Raw genomic sequence first — 22429 nt, forward strand, 5'->3', positions numbered from 1 at the left:
CCCAGTTTCATTTTATTATTTCTTATCTTGTTTGAGGATTCACCTTTAAAATGATTTATCCAACTTTTGTGGCACAAAAACATTGAAGATATCCTAAATATTTATTTTTTCATTCAATTTTATTCTTGATTAATTGCTGTGTCTATAAGTAGTCAAAACTATTTTAAAATGCACTAGATGTTGTTGCAAAATTACTTTTTTTGTCCCACCAATAAAGTAAAAACCCAAAGAAATTCAGGTTTTCTATACTGTAAGACAAAGAAAAGCACTGTTACATTTGATAAGAAATAGTTGCTTGAAAAATTCCCCAAAATACAATTCATTTAATAAAAAATAAAAAAAGAAGTTGATCAGCTAATGAATTTATCAACTTGTTGATAATTGTTTCACAGTTAGTTTATCAATTAAATAATTTTACTCATGATTATTCCTCAGGTTAAATGTACATTACTCACTCAAAAATCCCCTCGGGTTAAATGTCCTTTCTTGCTAAATAATGTATTAAGCAATGCATGAGACTTCCTATTCTCTGGCTGGCCTTGATATCCTTTCACGGTCACACAGCTTTAAAAAGTGCACAGTGTTCTCCAGTTCTCCTGGAGCAGCAGAAAACTGAGAGGTAGAAACTGAGGCCGGAGAACGCCGTGCCAGTCACTGCGCCCTGGTGAGCACAAAGCGGGTGGCCCCGCTCGACGCAGGATAAGGCTGTCCAGAGGCCGCCTTCAGCATCTGTGTCTGTCTGCCAAGCACTGCTAGCATGTCCCAGGGTATGCTGGGAGGACAAGACCGCTCAACAAGGCCTCTGCATTGAGTGCAGTCCATTTAAAATAACCTATGGATAAATAAATACAGGACCTAAGTTCACTGTACAGTAATTGGTCAGGAAACCAACAGAGACAAGCTCGTTTACAGTAAATGGATCAGCTTTGAGTTGGTGAAGTGCACTTGGCTCACACCGTGCATTATAACGATTTGGAAATTTCAAGTGAAGCAATTTTTTTCACTGGGAAAACAAAACTGTATCTGTGTGTCAGAGCAAAAGTAAATATAGAATGATGTTAAATATAGAAACATTACCGCGAGTGCTTATAGATGATGTAAGAGCAAATTAACACACGCAGAATAAACAAGGGGGGTCTGACAAAATTTCTTCAGTTTTTGCATATAAACTTTTTTTTACTTTTCAAGGGCATGCAGAAACATGTACACTCTCTCTTCTCTATCTCAAATACAAACACACACACACACACACACACACACACACACACACACACACACACACACACACACACACACACACACACACACACACACACACTAACACACACACAGTGGTTAGTTTGGCCAACCTTGTTGACCCACTGGCTTAGCTGTGGTTGCACGCTGGACGCAAAGCACTCATTAACGATTTGAGCCTGCTCTTCACTTGTGCAAACAAACAGACTCGGCCCGTCATTACCGTAACACCATGTGTGTGTGGTCTTCTCAATCAGACCTCTATTGATTCTCCAATTTTCGCCGGGGCAACGCGAAACGGCACGGTTTGTCAAGCGTGCAAAAGACATGGAGCACGCAGACTTGTGGCATGTTTCAAAGCGGTTGACACACAAGCGGACACATTTTTCATCAGCCTCAAATACTGCACAGTAGTTGCTGCAGCGGGCAGAAGTCTGTTCCACAGGCAATGCCACGGCATCACCACAAGCCACAAAACATAAAACACCACAGTAGGTTTTATGTTGCGTGTAAAACGCCATCGTAACCCAGAGAGCTTACCCCTCTCCACCAGCTCCACTTTCTGCCCTCAGACAGAGCTATCTTTACATGGACGAGCAGTGCGGAGTCGGACTGTGAGCTCTGCTGTGTGTGTTGCTTGGCAGCAGGGCAGAAGTTTATGGTAATGTTTTGGGTGATAGGTCAGGGGCAGGAGGGTGGCGGCCATTGGTGGTGGCTGTGTGGTAACTGTGTGGGGTTTTCAGGCTGTGTCCAGCTGGTCTGGGGTCTGCCTCTGAGGTCAGGAGAGTGAGAGGGGGGCATCAGACATGGGGCAGCTTGTGGTTTTAGGTTTTGTGGGGGGGGGTTAAGGGGTAAGGAATAACCCACCCCCCACCCCCTTTCCCCTTCTCCGGAGGACAGGGCCACTGCAGAGAGGCTGGCCACAGTCAGACACCCAACTATAAACATCTGCCAAAAGAGAAATGCTAATGTGGTGGCCACCTTATAAGGCCAGGTCAAAGACTTGGGCTCTGGACTTGTTTTTCTGCTTTTTGAATCACCCTGAATCACATCTTTGGCATGATCAAACACACGGTTTAATCATAAGATGAACAACATTTTATGGTTTTCACTAGAAACAAGCTCCAACGTTGAATAGATGAGTGTAAAAACACTCCAGTTCAGATGAGAGTAAGGCTGTGCCAGGCAGGAATCATTTCATCTTAGAAATACATTTTACAGGCAAAATGTCCAGTGGCAGATATTTCCTGTCTGAAAAATAATGATTTAATGTACCTGTGCTCTAGACTGAGTCTGGACAACATGCTTTTGTCCTAGTAGGACCTCCCCGACTCACTGTCTCCAGGAGCTTGACATTTGTGGTTAATGTTAAAAAAGGATCTAGTTGTAAATAAGAAATCAGCCCCAAAGCGCTACCTGAGGAGGATTATCATATATCAGGCAGCAGAAACAGAAACAGACAAATCTTGCAGCTACTTTCAGATCAAGTAAATGCGTGACGGAGGAGGGCATGTTTGGGTAACCCTGAGCAGGAATTAGGTAATGTTCAGGATGTATGCCTCTTAAAGTGTGGAGCTGTGACCCTTCTCTGACATCCTGACTAAACTGTCCATTGTGCATTGTGGCTCGAAAAACTAAAAGTCTGCTTTTGCAGTTGGAAACATTGACTCAAAACCTGTAAATTTAAATGTGTGCAATATAATGGACGTGAACATGTAAAATGTTGTAGGCTACTTAACATTTTTTTTTTTACTGAAAAAAATATGTTCTCTCAATAGCTAAGAGCTATATACAATTTTTTTTATTTAAAATGCATTCCAGTTGGTTTATAAAGCTAAAATAGTCAAATGTGGTAAACAGTTACATCATGCTCTTTTACAGAAGGCCTTTTTTTTTTCACCAAACACAGACTGAGACACTTTTAAAATGACATGAGCTGGGTCATCAAAGTGTTCTGTGAGACACAATAAATTAGAGCAGCACTTAAATTGTGACCAGACTATTACTAATAGATTTTTTGAACTACAGATAATTAATTAAAATACCAAAGATTCATTGTGTCCAGCTGCTGTAAAATATGCATACGAATATATATATGTATACGTTTTAAATGTAATCATGACTTTCTTTTACTGTTTAAACATTTACATTGTTCTTAAAATACTTTGTTGGTAGATGGAAAATATGTTGCTCAGCCAAAAATGTCAAATCCAAACCTGCTTACTAGCTTTTTATGAAGCTTTCAATCATGTCTCATGGTCAAAATATGAAAAAATGAAAAATATATATATATTTTTTGCCTTAACAAGTCTCTTTTCCAAACCCAGGTCTGTTTCAGATAAACAAACTAAAAAGTAAACAACACTTTACAGCCCAAGCACAAAAAAAACCTGGCTTAACTATCACTTACTTAAGAGTGATTTATTAGAAATCTTAAACAATTGATTTCCATTTTTAGATTTTTCCATCTTAATACATTACTAATTAAACAAAGTCACCTGAAGTTCATAAAGTTTTCACTTTGCTCTGCCTCAAAGTTAATTTGATGAAGAACTCTTTTCTTCCATTGCTAATTTCACGTCACTGTGGAGCGTCCAAATTCAATGTGACACATTTTAAGCACCAATAAACCACCAACCGAAAAGAAAACAGAGAGTATCAATTTTAAAATTTCATCTCCTGAGCTTTTATGAATAAAACGCTGCCTCAGTAGAAGAGCTGTTGAAAATAGCCGAACCAGAAGAAGTTAAAGACGAATAAAGAGCATTCCTGGGATGACAGTTATGATTGGTAGGTGTGAATGATTAGAAGAAAAAACTCTTCCAACTGCCCACAATACGACATTATGAAGCATGCCTCAAATGAAATGACTGAAACGGCCCGTACGGTAACTCATCGTTGAAAAGCCATTATGAGGGGAAAGTAACTCTGCAGAAGTCATTTTTCAACTGAGGTTTTCCAGGATAACAAACCTGAAGTTCTCATGTGAACAAATGGCCAAGTGATCAAAGCCCTGAGTGCATCATAAATGGCCATTATCAAATACACTGTAAAACCTCGGGTTCTGTTCTTTGCAGCTAAATGTATGGTTACAGATGATATTTAAGGTGTTATATAAGTTAGCATAATGTCATGTTTAACATATACGCCAGTGAATAATGATTTGTTTGAACAGACATTGGATGTTTTTACTGTACATGTCCTCACTTTTCACTTTACCGTAATGTTCAAAATTCCCCTAAAGCTGGGATAGTGTTCAGAATTAAAGGGGAGTGGTGCTGTAAAATAGTAATAAAATAATAGAGAATGCTGAAAGCACCAGGGTGTGACTTGTGTGGGAATTAACAATGACTAATGTTAATGCCCAGTACATGGTGACTCTGAATTTTACCCCACAACAAAAGCAGGAACTGTTGCTGCAACTTGAGCTAAGATTTATGACATGATTGGCTGGGCCAATAAGAGGGAATGAGTACAACACATCCAAAAATAGATGCTGAAAAATTATAAATGAAATGAGGGTGTTTCTCTGGATTCAAAGTGTGTGTGTGTGTGTGTGTGTGTGCTGGATACTTGGAAGAGGAGGGTGGATGGGTGTGTAAATGTTCTGTATGTGTGAAGTAGGTGCAGTGTGAAAAGGATGAAAAACGGACAGGAATACTGTTCAGTGTTGAGAGTGCAATTTAGCATGAATCAAAAGCAGCTTTCCTGGCTCCTGTTCCCTTTGCTGCAGTCTGCCAGGAAATGGGATTTTTTTTTTTTTTTTTTTTTTTGCAGGTAAAGTCTTTGCAGAATGGAATCAAATGAGGTATTTTTTTCCTCACCAAATGTTAAAGTGTTCGAAGTTTGAGGCAGACTCGCTGGAAACAGAAGAAAGCTGAGTTTTGGAGACAGCAGGGGGGTCAGCCATATATTTGTCCCAGTCCCAAAACCCCTTCTGGACCCCTTGCTGAATTGAATCATGACTGCTTGTAAAATACTGAGCCCTCTATTAAGTAATTTACCACCAACTGGTCTACAGTCTAGCCTGAAGTGATTCTACTAATCATCACTGCTCACAGAAATAATTTATGGGTTTTATTCATGAGGAGAAATGCAAGTTATTCCATCCAGTAAAACAGTGTAAGTAGGTGCAGTAACCACATAAATGACTCAGAATTTTTGAATGGACTGTATTCATCTTAGTCAGCTCACAAACAATTTTAACTATGAATCCTTAAAAAAAGGCAAAGACAGTGTAGCTATGTTACAGTGGAAAGCTTGCAGTTGCAGTTCTACATTACAAGTATTACATTACAAGAATTGAAATAATAAACAAGTGGCAGAATATTCAGCAGCAGATAAATTCCTAAGTTTCAAAAACCGTAAAGATAATGAAACAAGTCTGTGAGGCTGTACATACAGTATGCACCGTGGTACATGCTTACATCATTATTCACAATAGTGATGCTAACATGTTGATGTTTAGCAGGTTTAATGTTAACCGTGTTCACCATCATAGTTTAGCGGGTTACCATGCTAACATTTTTCTTGTTTGCACTAAACACAAAGTACAGTTGAGTCTGATGGAAATGCCATTAGTTATGTATTTGATCATAAACCAAAGAACTTTTGACCTGACGATGACAGGAGTGCTTAGGGATCACAACAGTTATTACAAATCATTCAGAGTGGGTCATGAATTTTTTGGTAATCCATGCAATAGTTCATGAGACTTATCACTCAAAACCACAAATGTCAACATCATCGTTGCGCTGGGGGAAAAGCCTCCTCCAAATTTCACCAAAGTATTCAGATCAATTGTCTCGGAACCAGGGATATGTTTACCAATTTTACCGAGTGAAATCGTTGACTTGAGGATGGCGCTACAAGAAAAGTCAGGGGATTGCACACACACACACACATAACCTGCTAAAACAAAATGGGGTTCACAAAAGTCAGTAAGGTTCATACTCTGGGGACCATGAATGTCTTGACCAAAGAGAGGGACCAGACCACCACTGCTAACCCTAGAGCCACACAACAATCATGGCTAAAAAAATGGTGTTGAGTAAAATAAAGATAACATTGGTAGTTTATACAGAGGCAGAGTTTCCTTAAAAATGTACTTACTGTATCAGCACAGGCTGTACTATTGTTCTTGAACAGATGGGTCATGACCCAAAAATGAATCACAGGAACATTTAACTGGTTTGAGAACAATCTGCTGCCAGACTTAAACTAACTTTAACCACAACTGAGGGACTCTCATGCACCCAGAGTGCACATACTGTGCCATGTTGTTTTATCTAATTTCAGTCCAATTACATTTTACGGAGGGATCATTTTGAACACACTCCAGAACAACATGTTCCTATTGTAACTACCATGAAAGATGTGGAAAGTATTTGCCAATTGTGAGATTCAAGATCACAAAGTTTTCCAAGAAGAGCCACATAGGAAAATGTTTAAGATGAAACATTGCAGGCTGTAATGGATGTTACATAGGACAATGCATTTTTAACAATGACAGCAGTATGGCTCTAAGGATAGTAACAGTTTGTCTGTTGGTCAAGTACTTCAGTTCATATTTGAATATCTCAACAACTGTTGGACAGATTGTCATGCAATTTTATATGTATATGTTCTCCTCAGGATGAATTGTAATACATTTAGTGATTACATCTGTTGGGACCAACATGTCAAAACTTCAAATTTGACCAATACTTGATATGAATTCTCTGTTCATCTTATAAGCATTACAATATTTTGTTTTTCTTTAATAGCCCTGCCCTTGCTGCATTTACTACTACACTTGGTCATGTAGTGCTGTCAATCAATGTGCTACTAAAAATACATGCAATTTTAGCCACACACGAGCTACCTCTTACATCAGACTGCCAACCTGTAATGTGTGTATTTACTACGTTTTTTAGTAAATTCACAAACGTTGCTAGACACTTGAGACCGTTTTTTTTCACCTAAACATACACAGTGAACCCCGGGATTGTATATGGCTGCCTCAGAGCAAAGTTATCCCCTTTTATTTATTAGCTGGATATGGGAGATACCTCAGCGCCCACTGTAACCATTCAGTGGTGAGCTGGTTTGCTGAGGCAGAGTGGAGCTGAATTGAATGGTCTGCAGTGAGAAGCTGTGGGTTAGGTTTCTCTGAGGTTATGGTCATTCTCCCCTGGGACTGTGGTCAGGCCTGGCTGTTTACTTTGGAGTAGCTCTGCCCCTCCCCTTATACACTCTGCTTGGTAACCCATGATTACCTCCCTGGATGCACACCTGTCATGTTTTGACCTCTTTGTGATTAAATCATTACTGGAATTTATTTAGTTCAAATTATTTAAAATTGATTCAAAATGAACTCGTTGAATGTATACGCTTCGTTGTGGGATGTTTTGGATGTTGCGTGGGCGCCACCTTCTTGTCACAGCAGGTGTGTGTGTAGGGCTGGGGGAGGGAGAGAGAGGAGGGTTGGGAGGGTTGGGAGGGTGTTAGGACTGGACTTAATGGGTAGGGGCTAAGGTAGTGCCTTCTTCTTCACCCAAAGAGGAGTTTGACTTTCTCACTGTGCCTTCCTCAGACAGACTCACACAGTGCTGGACTGTAAAAACCCTCTCAGCTCCACTCTCCGGCTCCGGCCACCAGAGAAGATGCTTCATCTTTACTCTACATGAGATTACTGCAACACTGGGTGGAGTGGCAGCTCTGCAGCTGATGGGCTGCTGCTGCTGCTCTTTCCATCTTTATCTCTCTTTCAATTGGGACGCTGGGGAGAAATAAATAGCTCAACCCACTCTGTTGGGAGGCAAATGAATGGAGCTGAGTGAAGGGGGATTTCCCCAGGCTGCCTGCACACCAATGGATCTGGACACAAGTTTTGAACTGACCAGATTGTGTTTGGAAGAATAATTTTTCTTTTTACTTTGTCAATCAATTTTTGTAACAGGCTCATCTCTTTTCCACCTTTTTGTGGATTTCACTGTAAATAAGTAAGTCTAAGTTTCTCTTTTACTTTAATACACTTTTTGTTGGCACAAGTAATGCTGCCTTGGACTTCTCACGTACTCAGGAACGGTGTCATTTTCCAGCTGTCCACTGCTTTTGACAATCAAAAAACAAAGTTTTACTTTGTTTATTGAAGTGACTGATGTAGTATTTCTTGTGTTCTTCAGATCTTGGGCTTAAGGATGTGTTCTATAGTCATGCTTCATCAGTGGAGTCTGGCTGTGTTCTTGCTGTGCTCCCCAGTGACTCTTGATGGGAAACCAGTTTCTGCACTTAGTAGCAGACCGTAAGTTACCTTTTATATTCATTTTTATGTCAATAGAAAAGTGATACAATGTTATGCAATATGGAGCTTAAAAATGGAAGACTACTTAATAATTTAAAGAACTGAAGCAATACTTTTGAAATATTTCTGTTTGGATTAGAAAATACATATACAGTTGATTCAATCAGAATAAATTAAGTTACAGGAGGTTTTCTCTGTTTCAACTCTGGCTTTTTGGGGTTTGGAGCTCATATCAATGATGGCTCTCACAAACATGTTTATGCTGCCACCTACTGTACTGAGGTTTACTGGTGCCTGACCACATGTCAGCTTCAACGTTTTCTAACACTGCTCCACACAAAAGCTCAACACTGTGGGGTATCATGAAATTACAAAAAAAAAGCATGCAAAAAGAAAATCGTAAAATTTTGTTGGTGCTAACTTTGAATTGAGGACTTCTGTTTTAATTGGCCAACTGATAGTTGAAGAGAAGTCAGAAAAAAAAATTCTGACAGGTTTAGGGAAAAGTGAACTCGGTGCTGCTCCCCTCTCATGAATGCTGCAACTTTAGGATTTATTTATTAGCTTTAATGCAACCTCCCTTGTTAACTTGACTCTCGATCTGTCTCTTCATTTTCATACAAAAGGAAGAGGTCGGTGAGCCACGCCCAGCTGATGCATGACAAGGGCCGCTCCTTGCAGGAGTTCAAGCGGCGCATGTGGCTGCAGGAGCTGCTGGAAGAGGTTCACACTGCCGATGAGCGAGCTCCACCTGTGCAGAGCAGAACCCAGAGCCAAACCTTCAGTGGCAATGCCCTGCATGAGAAGCCCCCGGGGGCCACAAAGAACCTCCCTGACAAGTTCAGGCTGGACAGAGAGGGCCCACACCTGCCACAGGAGACCAACAAGGCTCTGGCTTATAAGGACCAGCCACTTAAAGTGGCCATTAAGAGGAAAAAAAAGGCGAGGTTAGGCCGACGTAGAGAGAGCGACAAGAAGCGGAGGCGGACGCGGTCCGTCACAGCTAAGGAGCCATGAAGGACGCAGTGCCCTGGCTAAGAGACTCCCAATAGCCTTTGAATGGTACTGCACTAAGACACTGACATAGGTTTGGCTAGACTGGGATCTGAGAGACTCTACTCATGGCTGACTTAGTCTGTTCATATTACGCCCTGGGTTTGTGCTTGTATGTTAATATTTTGCTGTGTTTATATTTTTGATTGCAAAGTTTTCATGAATTATCTTCATAACATCTTCTTAGGTCCATATTTATTTGGAACACCTGTAGGCATCCGTTACTTTGATTGAATTCAAAACAAAGCCATATGTTTTCATCTCTAACCGAATGTGTGCACGAGTAGACCATGAAAGGGAATATTTATTGCCTGAATATTATGTAACTTCACAAAATTGGGAGGCTGAGTGGTCTGCTTTTGTTCGGCTCTATGTTGACTATCGTGAACTTACAGTTACTGTACATACAAACTGTTCACTGCAAGCATCTGTTCGAACTGTTTTGCCATAATTTATTTCACTTTGAAAGTGTGTATTTATTTTGTGAATGTATCATGGTGCTGCTGACTAAATTCCATAATGCACTTTAGTAATATCCTGTAAATGTTCTTTTGTGGTTGAGTTGTATTTTGATGGTTCTTTTTGATGGTTCTGCTTTCCTTTCCCAACTTAGATCCCTCATGGACTTGTAACTTATTGGATGCTTCATCAAATCCACTCTCACCATTTCATATTATAGTTTATTTTTATAGAACAGGCCCAAGTCAGGGGCTGCCAGACTCTTGTAATGTTCTTCATCATGCACTGAGGGCATACTGTACATGTTTCCAGTTAATCAAACATTAAAAGTGTAGCCATTAGACTATTTTTTATTCATTGTGTCTTTGTTCACAATTCATATGTGGCTCAAACGTACAACTTATGATTTATGACAGGTAGGGAAGTCACTCTGAGGTGAGATAAATACTACATTTCGTAATAATATAATACAATGACATTAATTAGTAATGAAAATATTTAGTTAGCCTAGTTGTAACCCTAATGACAAGTCAGAAATTCTTCACTCTCCCATTTGCATATTTGTACTTTAAGGTGAACAGAACACCTAAGCCCCCTTCGAGCCAAATATTTGGTATTTCGCTATAGAGTATAGTTAGTATATAGCTATATAGTAAAAAATGCCTGTCCAATAATCATTTTACAGAATCCTAGGTGACCTCTTCAAAAAGCTTGTTTTGTCTGGACAAAAGCGAATATATTCAGTATTTGATCATATCAGACAAAGCAGCAAATCCTCACATTTGGGAATCTGGAAGCAGGAAAGGGTTGGGTATTTTTGTTTAAAAGGTGATTTAAACAATTGAATTATAAAATAGATTATCAAAAAAGGTGACAGCTTATTTCCTGTTGAGAAACTAAATCGGTTAGTGGGCTAATTATTTTAGCTTTGTTGCGCATAAAGTTAATTGAGTGATATACTAAAAGGTAGTACAAAAACTATGATTGCAAAGCAGACTAATCTGCAGTATGATCAGTTACCCGTTTTATCCCTAAAATGTTAAATTGATTATGAGGATATGTATGCCTCTTCATGAAAAATCAATGGCTAAAATAGAAAAGCTTAGAAAATGGGAAACAGGGGGATGTAATGACCATGGACCTGAGTTCAATCCCAGTAAAGATCTGTCCTGCTGAAATGTCTTTGAGAAAATCATTGAATAACTTTCAATTTTTGAGGTCCTGGTTTGTGTATTTCATCATGCCATTTAGCCTTGCTAAGAGGTCTAGAGAAATAAATAAGAAGTTCAATATTTTTGTTGACTTCTGAGCGGACAGAGCACAATGAAGCTGTTAACGTCCCACCTGAGAACATGTGGCATTTTTAACAGCTGCTGACTGAATGGCACCGACACTGGTAATGGAGGGGGTTAGCAAATGCATCAGCATCAGCTATATCCTGTGCTAAGAGCAGCAGTATACACCGAAGGCCATTAGCTGACACAGAGTCATAAATGCTGTGGAAAGCCTGATAAAGCCGCTGTCAGGAGCCTGACGCTCACGCCGAAGAAATCAATCAAACAATGGAGAGAGACATTAATATCTCCAGAGAAGGGGAGGAACAGTGAATGTGATCAATGGATTGTTCCCTTGTTCTTTTAGATAGTGTATATTTTAAATATAATTCATACAGTGTGAATAAAATCCCCCAAATCAAAGAGGCTTTAACAGATCAGGAAAGGTCAGTACACAATTTACAAACAGAAACACAGTACTTTTATAGTCCTAAAAAGACTGATATAGTTCAATAAAAGGTTTACTATGTCAAGTGTAGTTGTTACTAAAAAATGAAGTAACTAAAAGGTGAAAGATACACATACATCCTCTAACAACAACAAAACAGACATCTATCGTATATCACTGTTTCCTGAGCAGCTGGTCCCAGGTCGTTTCTCTTTAAACCAAGTCAACCAGAATCGATTTGACCCAAGTGATGTTTGCCTTTCTTCCCTCCACATTCAGCCATCACATTTTGTAATGAGTCCTGAGAGGCTGCCACCTCTCCCTTCGTCAGTCAAGTTTAACAGGATGGACACCATTGAAATAGAAGTTTACGTTATGAGGATAGCTCGCTCACAAACATGAACATGAAGATACCACTGGAACGACGATGGTGAGTGCGTCTAAATGACGGAGAACTGTTACATCTGGCATAATTTTACTACGACACACACCTTTTCCAGTTATTACACTATCTGTCAAAAGCAGTTGAGAGCAGCTGTCAAAATGTTAATTAAATAAAGTTTTCTTTTGGTTATCTTAGCAGACTACCATATTGCTGTTGCTATGTAAAAACCATGTACCTTTTATTTTGGTGATATTGCATCATGTGTGTTGACGGTATGACACATACAGTATATTATTTATCACTACTGGTCCACATTAGCCTTTCAGATGCTATTTGATTGAATGAAAAAAAAAATGTTGGTCCATGCTAGATACAACGCTGACATGTTACACAAATGTAACTTTCCTCTTTCAGTCATAACACAAATAGAGCGCCAATTAATTATACATTTCTTGATATTTTGTTAAATAAACAATGGCTTTGGCTCAAAAGAAATATAGCGAAAAATAACCTTTGTTTATATAGCCCAATATTACCTATTTTATCTTGCTTTTTAACTGATAGTCAAAACCCCCTAAGTGTTTCTCTATCGTATTTGACAATGAAAAAAAAGCTTGAAAAGTTGGAACCAGCAAGAGTTAGAAAATTTGGTTGAAACAGTTGATTTTAAAATAGTTGGCAATTTATTTTGACAATCATCTAATCTTAAACATAAAGTAATACAATGTTTGTTTTTGTTCTTATATTTGAAAGGTGATGTCAAGGCAGTGATAATATGGCTGTTCCCAATAGCTATGTGCTGATCTTTGCCTGCACCTGTGCAGTGATCCTGGGCATTGGGCTCTGTGCCAACTTGCTGGTCTTCTCTTTGTTTGCAAAGTACAACACCCTGCGTAAGAACCGCCTCGACATCCTCCTACTCAGTATGACCCTGGCCGACTTCCTCACCCTCCTGCTCATCCCCTTCACCTTGCACTCCGCCGTCAGTCACTCCTGGCCTCTGGGTGACACCTCCTGCAAGGTCTACCAGTTCCTGCTAGCCTTCAGCCTAGCGGCCAGCACCTACTCGCTGTGTGCCGTGTCCATGACCCGCGCCATGATCATCACCAACCCGTACCAGCCGCCAACCATGGACCTGGTCATCCTCATGTTTGTCTTGGTCTGGGCCCTCAGCTTCTTCATCAGCCTGCCACTGCGTATGTTTGCCACCAAAGAGAGCCTGGGCCCAAGCCTGGCCAACTTCACCTTCTGCCTTCCAACCATTCATGAGCACCACTACCAAGTCGTGCTGAGCCAGTTTGTGCTTTACTACTTTGTTCCGATGCTAGTCATCGCCTTCAACTATGTCCGGCTGGCACTTTTTCTCCACAAGAGCCCAGTAATGTCGATTTCCAGTGCCAGGAACACCCGCCGTGCCTCCGTTATGGTGTTCTTGGCCGCTGCTACCTTCTCAGTGTGCTGGCTGCCCGGTTATGTGCTGGAGCTGTGTGTGTACCTGGGGCTGTATCACCATGGACAGGCTTGGGAGATGTTTTACTTCACCTGTACTGTGCTGCAGTACCTGCACCCCTGTGTCAACCCCGTGCTCTATGTGCTGCTGTCAAAGCGCTACCGCCACAGGAGGGCAGCCTGGCTCTTCAGCTGTAACAAGAACAGAGTGCAGCCACAGGTCATCAGCGTCACCACAGACAGCTTTTAAATACAGCTGAGCAATGAGTTGGTGGCATTTAGGGACACTCTTTCATATTTATTGTACAAATGAATTGATTTTGTTTACAACAATACAAATGTTTTTGTGATTACTTTCAGATTTTAACTACATATTTGAGGTATTAATGTCCAAATCAGACAAAAAGTTTAGGAATTTTTTTAATGCTCGACTACATTTAAATGTTCACAACCTGCAGTAATTGTCAAAATTTGAGTATCCCGATCTAATCCTTTTTAGGGAAACTAGTACTAAGTCTTACGCATTGATTTCTTTTTTCCCCCGATGTTTCTGTCTCTTAGATTTTCTTTTTTAGTCCACTTTTTTATGTTTTATGTTAATAAAAAAACCTCAACAAGCCTTTTGTTTAGTGGTTGTGTACCAGTTATGTCACAGGATCATTTCAAACTTCTATAAGGGTCCTTATACGACGTTCAGAACTTTTAATATAGCAGCAAACAACTATTTGCTATGTAAAAAATGTTGTGGAGCAGAGAATGAAGTTACTCTTGTAATTCGAGCTTCTCTGTACTTGGTTCATGTAGCCGGTCCGGTTAATGCATGCGGGTCCCTGTTTGTTTGTCCCACTGGCTAGCTTATGGCTGTCGTTCTACACTGCGCTCAAATGTCAGTTAGCGTTGATAATGCCTTCCCACCAGACTGTGCTGTTGAGGGAGCTTAGCGCTGACCCTCTGGTCCCCCAAAGGTAAAAACTGTTATTCGTTAGCACTGTTGCTGTTGTTTGCACTCGTTGTTTAACCTGCTGTTAGCAACTATAGCTGCTAGTTGCCGGCTTAGCCATTGTTATGTTGAGAGCTGTGTAGAGGCAATCTCTAAATCAAAGATCTGCTCTAAATTCTGTATATAGCTCCTTTAAGAAATGTTTTTAGTCTTCTGAGACAATTGTAGCTGCATAACAGTGTCTGTTACAGCACGAAACAGACTTTTTATCTTCATTTTTTTAATTTATTTTTTACAATAACAGGAGTACAATGTTGAACTTTAGAAATATTGGCATTTTGTAAAATACCAATGATGGAGTTGTTTTCGTGCTTTGTCTTGTCTTTTCGCTTTGTGCTGTGTTTAAATTAACAACATACAGTATGTGAGGTTCTGGTGTCTTTGTTTCACAAATGTTTGAGTAGGTTTGTGTCTTCAGGGGTGCCACCAAGAAAAAATCCTGGATATTAACGCTACGTGACAGGATAGCAGGTCTATCTGGCGTTGTGTTCATTTACTGTTGTAAAGACGTGGGTCAACTGACATATTCCAACTCCCGGGTAAAGTTGGTCTCCATTTCTTTCTAATCTATTTCATGCCAGTTGTCCATTTAAAAATATAACTGTACTATGCTGTGTTGCAGTGTTCCTTTGTATTTGAGAATCTGAGCGCAACAACCAAAAAAAAACACACAAATGCTCATATGACAAATAAACCTTCACCGGGTAGTTATTCTTTCCAGCAACAACAAATCATTCAGTAGGTTTAGCCACCTTGGCAGAGGACGGCCATAAAATATGAGCTATATGATCCACTTGTATTACACTACATAACTAGTAATGATAAACCATGGGGTAAGCTGCAGCCTCTCAGCCTTTAAATCATTTAATAGAGCCATCAAAAGTGACGTTCCAACGACGCTGGCAAGTTTAGGAATATTATTGCAGGTTTTATATATTATTCACATTGATCAGTTATGTTATTATAGAGCAAGATGCATACATGCAAAGTAAAGAGATGGTGAAGGACCATTAGAAAAATGAACAGTTGTAATGCAGGAACTGTAAATGTATTGTTTGAGTCAACTATAATTGAGGGACAGTTAGTGTGCTTTTGTTCAGATATTTCCCCTAAATTAATTTGTACGGTCTCTGGGTGGTGCTCTTGTAAATACAGGTATTGATGCTTTCTTTTATTTATATTTTTGCAGTTACAATTCTTAACATCTGAATATAATATTTTTTCTGTTATCACAGGATATTGTGGCTGCACTCAGTGGGACATAAAATAACACCATCAAGTCAGATATTGATGCTGGGTTCATAACATGCTTATTTAATAAATCAAACATTAGACAAAAATGTAAGGCAAATTACCAACACTAAGTGTTTTAGGGATGACTGCTTCTTTATTTAGCTTAATCCCCCAGGACCTGTTGGCTGTCCCCTGGGTGGATCAACATTAACACCACCAGCTTCAGTGTGCCATTCTTTGCTCACTAGCAGCACGCACCTGACTTCTCACTTTTTTCTCAGGCAGCTATAGGTTTTAAAGGTCGGAGTGGGAGAGGAGTAAGGAGCTGGACAAGGCACAAGTGTTGTAGTTACACAGAAAGTAAAGAGATTGGGAAAGGGAATAACAAGTCTGCCGGAGATCAGGAGGCTGTTGCAGTAATAGGAGACAACCTGCCCCTCCCTCTGTCAGTTTGCCCCCTGACTTTTGGCCTTCTCTTTAGCGTACAGAAAGGGCAGCTGGCCGGACTCGTACAGACCGTCATCTGTAGACCATCAGCATGTCGGATACGGTGAAGCAATAAAGACCATGTGCTAGGGCGCTTTAAGTAAACCTACTGAACGTACTTCCGATTGTAGTAACTGCACTGCAACCTCTGAGCAAAGCAAGATTATCCATATCAATAAAAACAAATATAAGTTTGATTTTTATTCGACATTGCTCTGTTAAATGTCCCCACCTCATCTGGGCTGTGCACTGTTAATAATCATCATATTTTTAACAACCGTCAGTTTAATTTTTTTTAATACTTTGCTCAGATCCAATATGTCCACTGTTGATGCTGACTATCCCCCTATCAAAGTTAATTAATTTTGAACTTTGCACCTGCTGCTACCTTCTTTTCCCTCATTGCCTGTGATCCTGTAGTGTTCATCATGAGGCATTTCCTGCTTCTCATAGAAAATCAACCAGCAGCAGGTGATCCACTAGCTTGATAATAAAATGATATTAAAGCAATAATCATTAGATGTTTCTTGAGTGATGTACGCATCTACCCATTACCTCTGAATACTCGCTGCTATCTACTTTGCAACAGATCCACCAGTAATGCTTTTATATGTGATTTATGTTTCATTGCATCTTTTATAACAATGAAAATAAAACAATACACTTTGCAGAAGTGGGTCATCATCATTGAACTTTCAATTTTGCATTACACTGATTCATGTGGAGGTAAATTCAAGGTGGTGGCAGAGTAATTGTCTATTATCACTGAAGTCTTCAGGTGATATAAATAGCATCCTAATGTTTGCATCAAACTATCAGATGCAAAATATTCTGTTCTTTTGGGCCTGCACATCTTTAGAATCTTGAGTCATCATGTTCCTTGAGAGAGTTTTATTAAGTTGATGCTACGTCAGTGTTTGCCAGCAATACCTTTGAGTCAAGAAAACCCAGCAAAGAAAATAGTTAAACAATTTCTATAATGGTTGGGGAGCCAATTTCCAGAATATCTGCTGGGGCTACTGGCTATTTAAATTACTTAATCGCTAAAAACTCCTTGGACTTGTCACTATGCATCTACTACATGAAGCAACATTCTGAGACGGATCAACATTATTAATGCATTAAATGTTACAAATATGCTGATTTAAAATCAGAGATTTAAATGTGTGCACCTGACTGTACAAAGAGGTACAACTACATCAGTCTGTAGGCAGTATGCAATTTGTTACTTTGAGTTGTTCAGTAACAGGGAGGACAGACCTGGTTTTTAACATTCACCTGTGGCTAGAGAAGCGAACCTCCCTTTGATCGACTTTTTTGGTTCCGAATCATTTTATTCTCTGCTGTCCGATATTTAAAACTGAAAGATAGATCTGAATTATTCTCAATCAGACATAGATCACATCAAGAGCATTTTCGTGAACTAAAAGAGGCAAAAACAGGTTTATGAAATTAACTCTCTTTCTCTGAGAAAGTGGATGTTCTGAATAACTAAACTCTGAGGAGCAACCAGGTCATTGAAGGCCTAAAACGATAATAATGCAGACTAGACCCGAACATAGACAAGAGTCCATGAGCTATCTCCTCAAAGCTCAATCTGGATGCAAGCAGTATAGAAATTAAAAGTGCACACAGGAATGGGAGTTTCAGGGTTGATTCCAAGGCCAATTGTGGTTAAGTTTCTGTGCCTTAAAGAAAAGCATCTTAAGGCAAAGGAAAACCTCAAAAATAGACAAGTCTTTGACAATGAACCACAGACATGCTGCTCTTTTAACAGCAAGAGGGACTATGCAGTTATACGTTATGATCGTCTTACCTTGAAACCAAGGACAGATGTTAAGAGACCTGAGGAATGATCATCTGTTTAACATGTTCAATACTTCTGGTTAACTTTTCATAGACACTGATAAGAATGAGTTATCATGACTCTTCATATGAAACAACTAAAGGGTTACAAATTTCTCATCAATATATATATATAGCCTGTGGTATTTAATTCACGAGGTAAGTTACTTGCTTAAACATGATAATTTATACATACTTGCCATTTCAGAAACACATTCAGATACATCGATAGATGGTAATGAAATTGCACTGTTCAAAGAAAGATATATTTAGCTATGTCTGTGGTGTTGCAATTTTATTGAAAATCATATAGCCCACAGGTTAAATTGAAAGACGACCTCATGAATCAATTTATTGAGATGCTTTGGATATTGATTAATTGACCTTACACCAGACCATTTCATTGAGGGTGTTGGTATATATGCCTTTAAAGTAAATATTCAATATTTAGAGGGAATGTGTTTAGTACTGCAGAGGGCATCTGATCATGACAGAGACTTTTTTTTAGGTGACTTCAGTGTAGACCGGTTATCACAAACTTGTTCATTCAAAAGAAAGCTGAGTGAAACTTCTCTATGTAAACATGATATGTGATATTTCAAATACATAGATAATAAAGATAACATGCTTTCAAAAGCATGTTCAAGATATAGCAATGTGTCAAATACATGACATGGAATGCAACAAAGAATGAAGTATTTTTTTATTAAAGCTAATACTTCATTATAAACTATTTTTCCCTATTGGGACACTGACGGCCATCAATTACACAGCCTATCTTAAAACCAAGCCGAGGATGAAAACATTCAGACAAGTGACCCCTATTAGTCCTCTGCACAGATTATAAACACATCACACATGACCGAATAGGTGACAACAAACTAATGATGTGAAATAATGAATTCCAAATGTGTCCAACACCTTGGACAAGCCCTGTCCATGATGCTGAGTCAAACACGTGTCTTCTGTCTTACCTACAGATATCTGAAAAAGACCGCTGTCTCCCAATCATGGTGGGGAAGTGATCATTTCAAATTTCCCACTGGGCTTGGGGTCTTCCACAACAGACGACTCAACTGACATTGTCCATCTCTCACTAGTCCGCCAGCTTCTTCCTCTTTTCGCAGGTCCATTTTAGAAGTAGCTAGGCCTCCTTTCAAATCTCAGTCAGTTTTTGCAGCGGTTTAGCAGCAGTGCTAGCTTAGCGCTAAAGTTTAGCAACGTTAAGTCTTACAAAAAAACAGACGTTAATTTAGCTAACTGATGAAAAAAGAACGTTAGCCAGCGTTAACTGCCTATTTCATTTGAATTAAGCTCCTGGTTAACTTTCAGTAGTTCCGTTAGAGTTAAGCCACAATGACTCATCCCAGTCCACCATTACCATTTTCTATCAGTTAAATTAAGTTACTAATTAAGGCTTAAAAAGGGTCCCACCTTCACCTGGTCTCTAGGCAACGTCAGTGGACTTTAAATGATTAAAGCTAGCTAGCTACCGCTATCGCAGCGCAATACTATCGTTCACCACATTGCGATTCAGAGTGACGCTGTTTTACGCAGCCTTTAACCGTCGTTGAGGCTTTACCGGCACGAGCCGACATTTCCATGGCTACCATGACAGTTGACAGAATAGTCATATAAGCTAGCTACATCTCTGGCATGTTTTAGCATGTTTAAGCTTCTTTTTTTTATTCCCGCAGTCTGCCAATAGAGTCAAGCTAGTTTAAGTGTATGCTACATTTCTGATGCCAAAAGCGGATGAATATTGGACAAAATTCACCAGGCGGCCAGAAATATGAATCCAAAGAGTTGGTCATGTATCTTGCTGAGGGTTCAAGCCACTACAAGCCAATTAGGCAATTGTTTGCCAACAGGATAGCCATGGCAACTATAAAGCTATAAACCAATGGTACTTTTTTCCATATACATTACATGACAATCCTATGAAATAGTATAATAAGCTTAAGACTACAATACAAACATTTGTTGAGTAATGAAGAGTAAATACATTTCATTTAGTTAGATAAAATAATTGTTTTCTTGCTCTTTTTCTTAGAGCCTTAAGTGCACCACCAGCAGTGGTTGAACCAAATTCTAACTTTATGGTTACTATTGCATCTTTATTGACATACCTATATATTCCCTTAACATACATGTGTTTTTCTTAACAAATTACCCTGTTAGCTACATCAACATTATACAGCTACAGTCAATAACAAATGCATGTAAGGCCAATGTACAGTGCAGGCTAACTAAATTTTGTGAATTCTCAAGAGACCACATTCTTGACACACTACTCCAGTTAAGCAATGCACATAGCTGACAGAAAATAGTTGTGGCTACACACTGTAAGATCAGAGGGCTCTTGCCATGAGCTAATCATTCCATGTGCCATATAGGCAAGTGTTGAAGGAGTGTTGCCTGATTATTTATAGAAGTCTAAGGTTCCACAGCAGAGAGTTGCTCTTTAAGATAGATTCAATTACAGCTCTGGCGAAAGCTGGAAATACAGCATCTATATAGATACAAACACAAGTATAATTTCTTGATATGAATCTTTAATGTGCTGGATTAACAGTTGTTGAAGCTCACAATGGTGACGTTTTCTCCAGAGAAATACAGGTTGCAATATAAAACACATTAGGCTATATTTCGAATATTCATGTAGGCTTCTTATTTATTTTCTTTGTATGCTTACTGAAATGTAGGGAACTTATGAAAGATAACTGTTGTGGATGCAGAAAAGTAATGTATGAATACATAACAACTAAGACGGTTTTGGCACTCTCCATTACAAGGTCAACTCAGCATGTGCTGTCATCATCCCAAAACCAGTTAACCAGTGGCTGCGTGAGGAAGCCACAAATCCTCGTGCTCACATACAAACCATGATGTTAAATTATGTTTTAAGTTAGATACACCATAGGAACCCATCAAAAAAGCAGCAGCAATTGAGAAGAAATAAACAGAAATTCATTTTTTTAAACTCAGCACTTTTAAAAATCCACCCATGTGCTTTGAATTGGTCTTGTTTGAGATCACATGGAGGAAAAAAAACATGTATTAATGAGCAGGCACATGTATTTCAAGAAAGCTATAGGTTGAGAAAAAGCTATCAGACGCATGGCAACAACTTGCAGTCCAGATGGTCAGCACCGGCCTCAGCCTGACCTAACATCCCGGTTCAGCAGTCTGTTTACGTTGTAAAGCTCACTGTGACATGTAGGAACATGGCAGGTGAGCTACAAAAAAAAGGAAAATGTTTGAGTTAACACTGAGCAAACCTCTGAGCTTCTGAACAAGTGAGGCCTTGTAAGTGCCAGTGTAAATATGGTTCTTCCTGTAAAGAAAATAATTTAAAAAAGTAAAAGCGTGCTCTTACTTCGAATGAAATTATTTGTACAGGCAGAATGTTTTGGGATGATTTGGCTGTAAAGTCTTCAGCAGCTTGCCAAGAAAAGAAAACCAGTCAGGATGTTTAGTAGAGCATGAAAATCTATTTCATATATGTAGGAGAGGAGTTACTGTGTGTGACAGTAATGGCATGTTAGCAAAAATCAACCCCTTATAGCTGGTATAAAAGTCATCATTATCACTAGTTTCCTTTGCTATTTATAGCTTTTCATCAAGCAGGTAAAACCCCAAGAAATAATTTATTGTAAGGTTTTATAGTGTTATTAATGGTTGGTGTAAGTGACAAATTAAGCATATAGGAAAACTATTTTTGTTTATCTTATTGACTAAAGCTCTAAATGGTGTCATGAAACCAGTCATTTAAGTGCTGACTCAAAGCAGCATGAGAAAGGCAGGGCAGCAACTGGTGATTATTACTTCCCAGAGCCTGAAGATGATGTCTTTCTGTCCAATCTACACTCCAGAACCCAAAGACATTCAACTTACAATGATTTTAAACAGAGAAAATCAGCACTTCCTACCATTTGCAGAAGATGGAACCTGATAAAAGCCTTATAAATGACTTCAACAGTGAATAGATAGATAGAATATATATATTAATCCCTGTGTATTGCTAAATCTTGCACAGTACATTTAGAATAAGGAGGGTTTACACACAAACACTGACCCTGACAGAGGTCAACAGGACCTCAGTCAACCTTTTTGTGCCAAATGCCACGAGAGGAGAGTCTGGGAGTAAACATAAAGCTACCAATAAAGATTCAACTTTGAAGGCCTTTGAAGTCAACCTTGATTGATAACCCATGTGTGCTTCTCCTGTGAACTGATCCCCCCCTGCAGTTGCTCCCTGCCTAGATGTTGGACG

At 39.3% G+C, this 22429-nt stretch overlaps 2 protein-coding genes across 2 annotated transcripts; both read left to right on the top strand.

Moving 5' to 3' along the window:
- Positions 1-852: 852 nt before the first annotated feature.
- Positions 853-9538, top strand: LOC129108835 (parathyroid hormone-related protein-like). The gene is made up of 3 exons (XM_054620754.1): positions 853-866; positions 8417-8521; positions 9148-9538. The coding sequence occupies exons 2-3, from the start codon at positions 8418-8420 to the stop codon at positions 9536-9538; spliced, it is 495 nt and encodes a 164-aa protein (XP_054476729.1). The 5' UTR covers positions 853-866; position 8417.
- Positions 9539-12915: 3377 nt separating this feature from the next.
- LOC129107697 (galanin receptor 2a) lies at positions 12916-13839 on the top strand. The gene has a single exon (XM_054619193.1). It carries the CDS (start codon positions 12916-12918, stop codon positions 13837-13839), a length of 924 nt encoding a protein of 307 aa, XP_054475168.1.
- Positions 13840-22429: the final 8590 nt, after the last annotated feature.

The sequence above is a fragment of the Anoplopoma fimbria genome, chromosome 19 (assembly GCF_027596085.1).
Source record: "Anoplopoma fimbria isolate UVic2021 breed Golden Eagle Sablefish chromosome 19, Afim_UVic_2022, whole genome shotgun sequence".
Classification (NCBI taxonomy): domain Eukaryota; kingdom Metazoa; phylum Chordata; class Actinopteri; order Perciformes; family Anoplopomatidae; genus Anoplopoma; species Anoplopoma fimbria.

Excerpts from the sequence above, each read along its gene's own strand:
- LOC129108835 (XM_054620754.1), top strand. The coding sequence starts at position 8,418 with ATGTGTTCTATAGTCATGCTTCATCAGTGGAGTCTGGCTGTGTTCTTG. Across the intron at positions 8,522-9,147 it reads TCTGCACTTAGTAGCAGACC|GAAGAGGTCGGTGAGCCACG; the intron begins GTAAGTTACCTT and ends TTCATACAAAAG.
- LOC129107697 (XM_054619193.1), top strand. The coding sequence starts at position 12,916 with ATGGCTGTTCCCAATAGCTATGTGCTGATCTTTGCCTGCACCTGTGCA.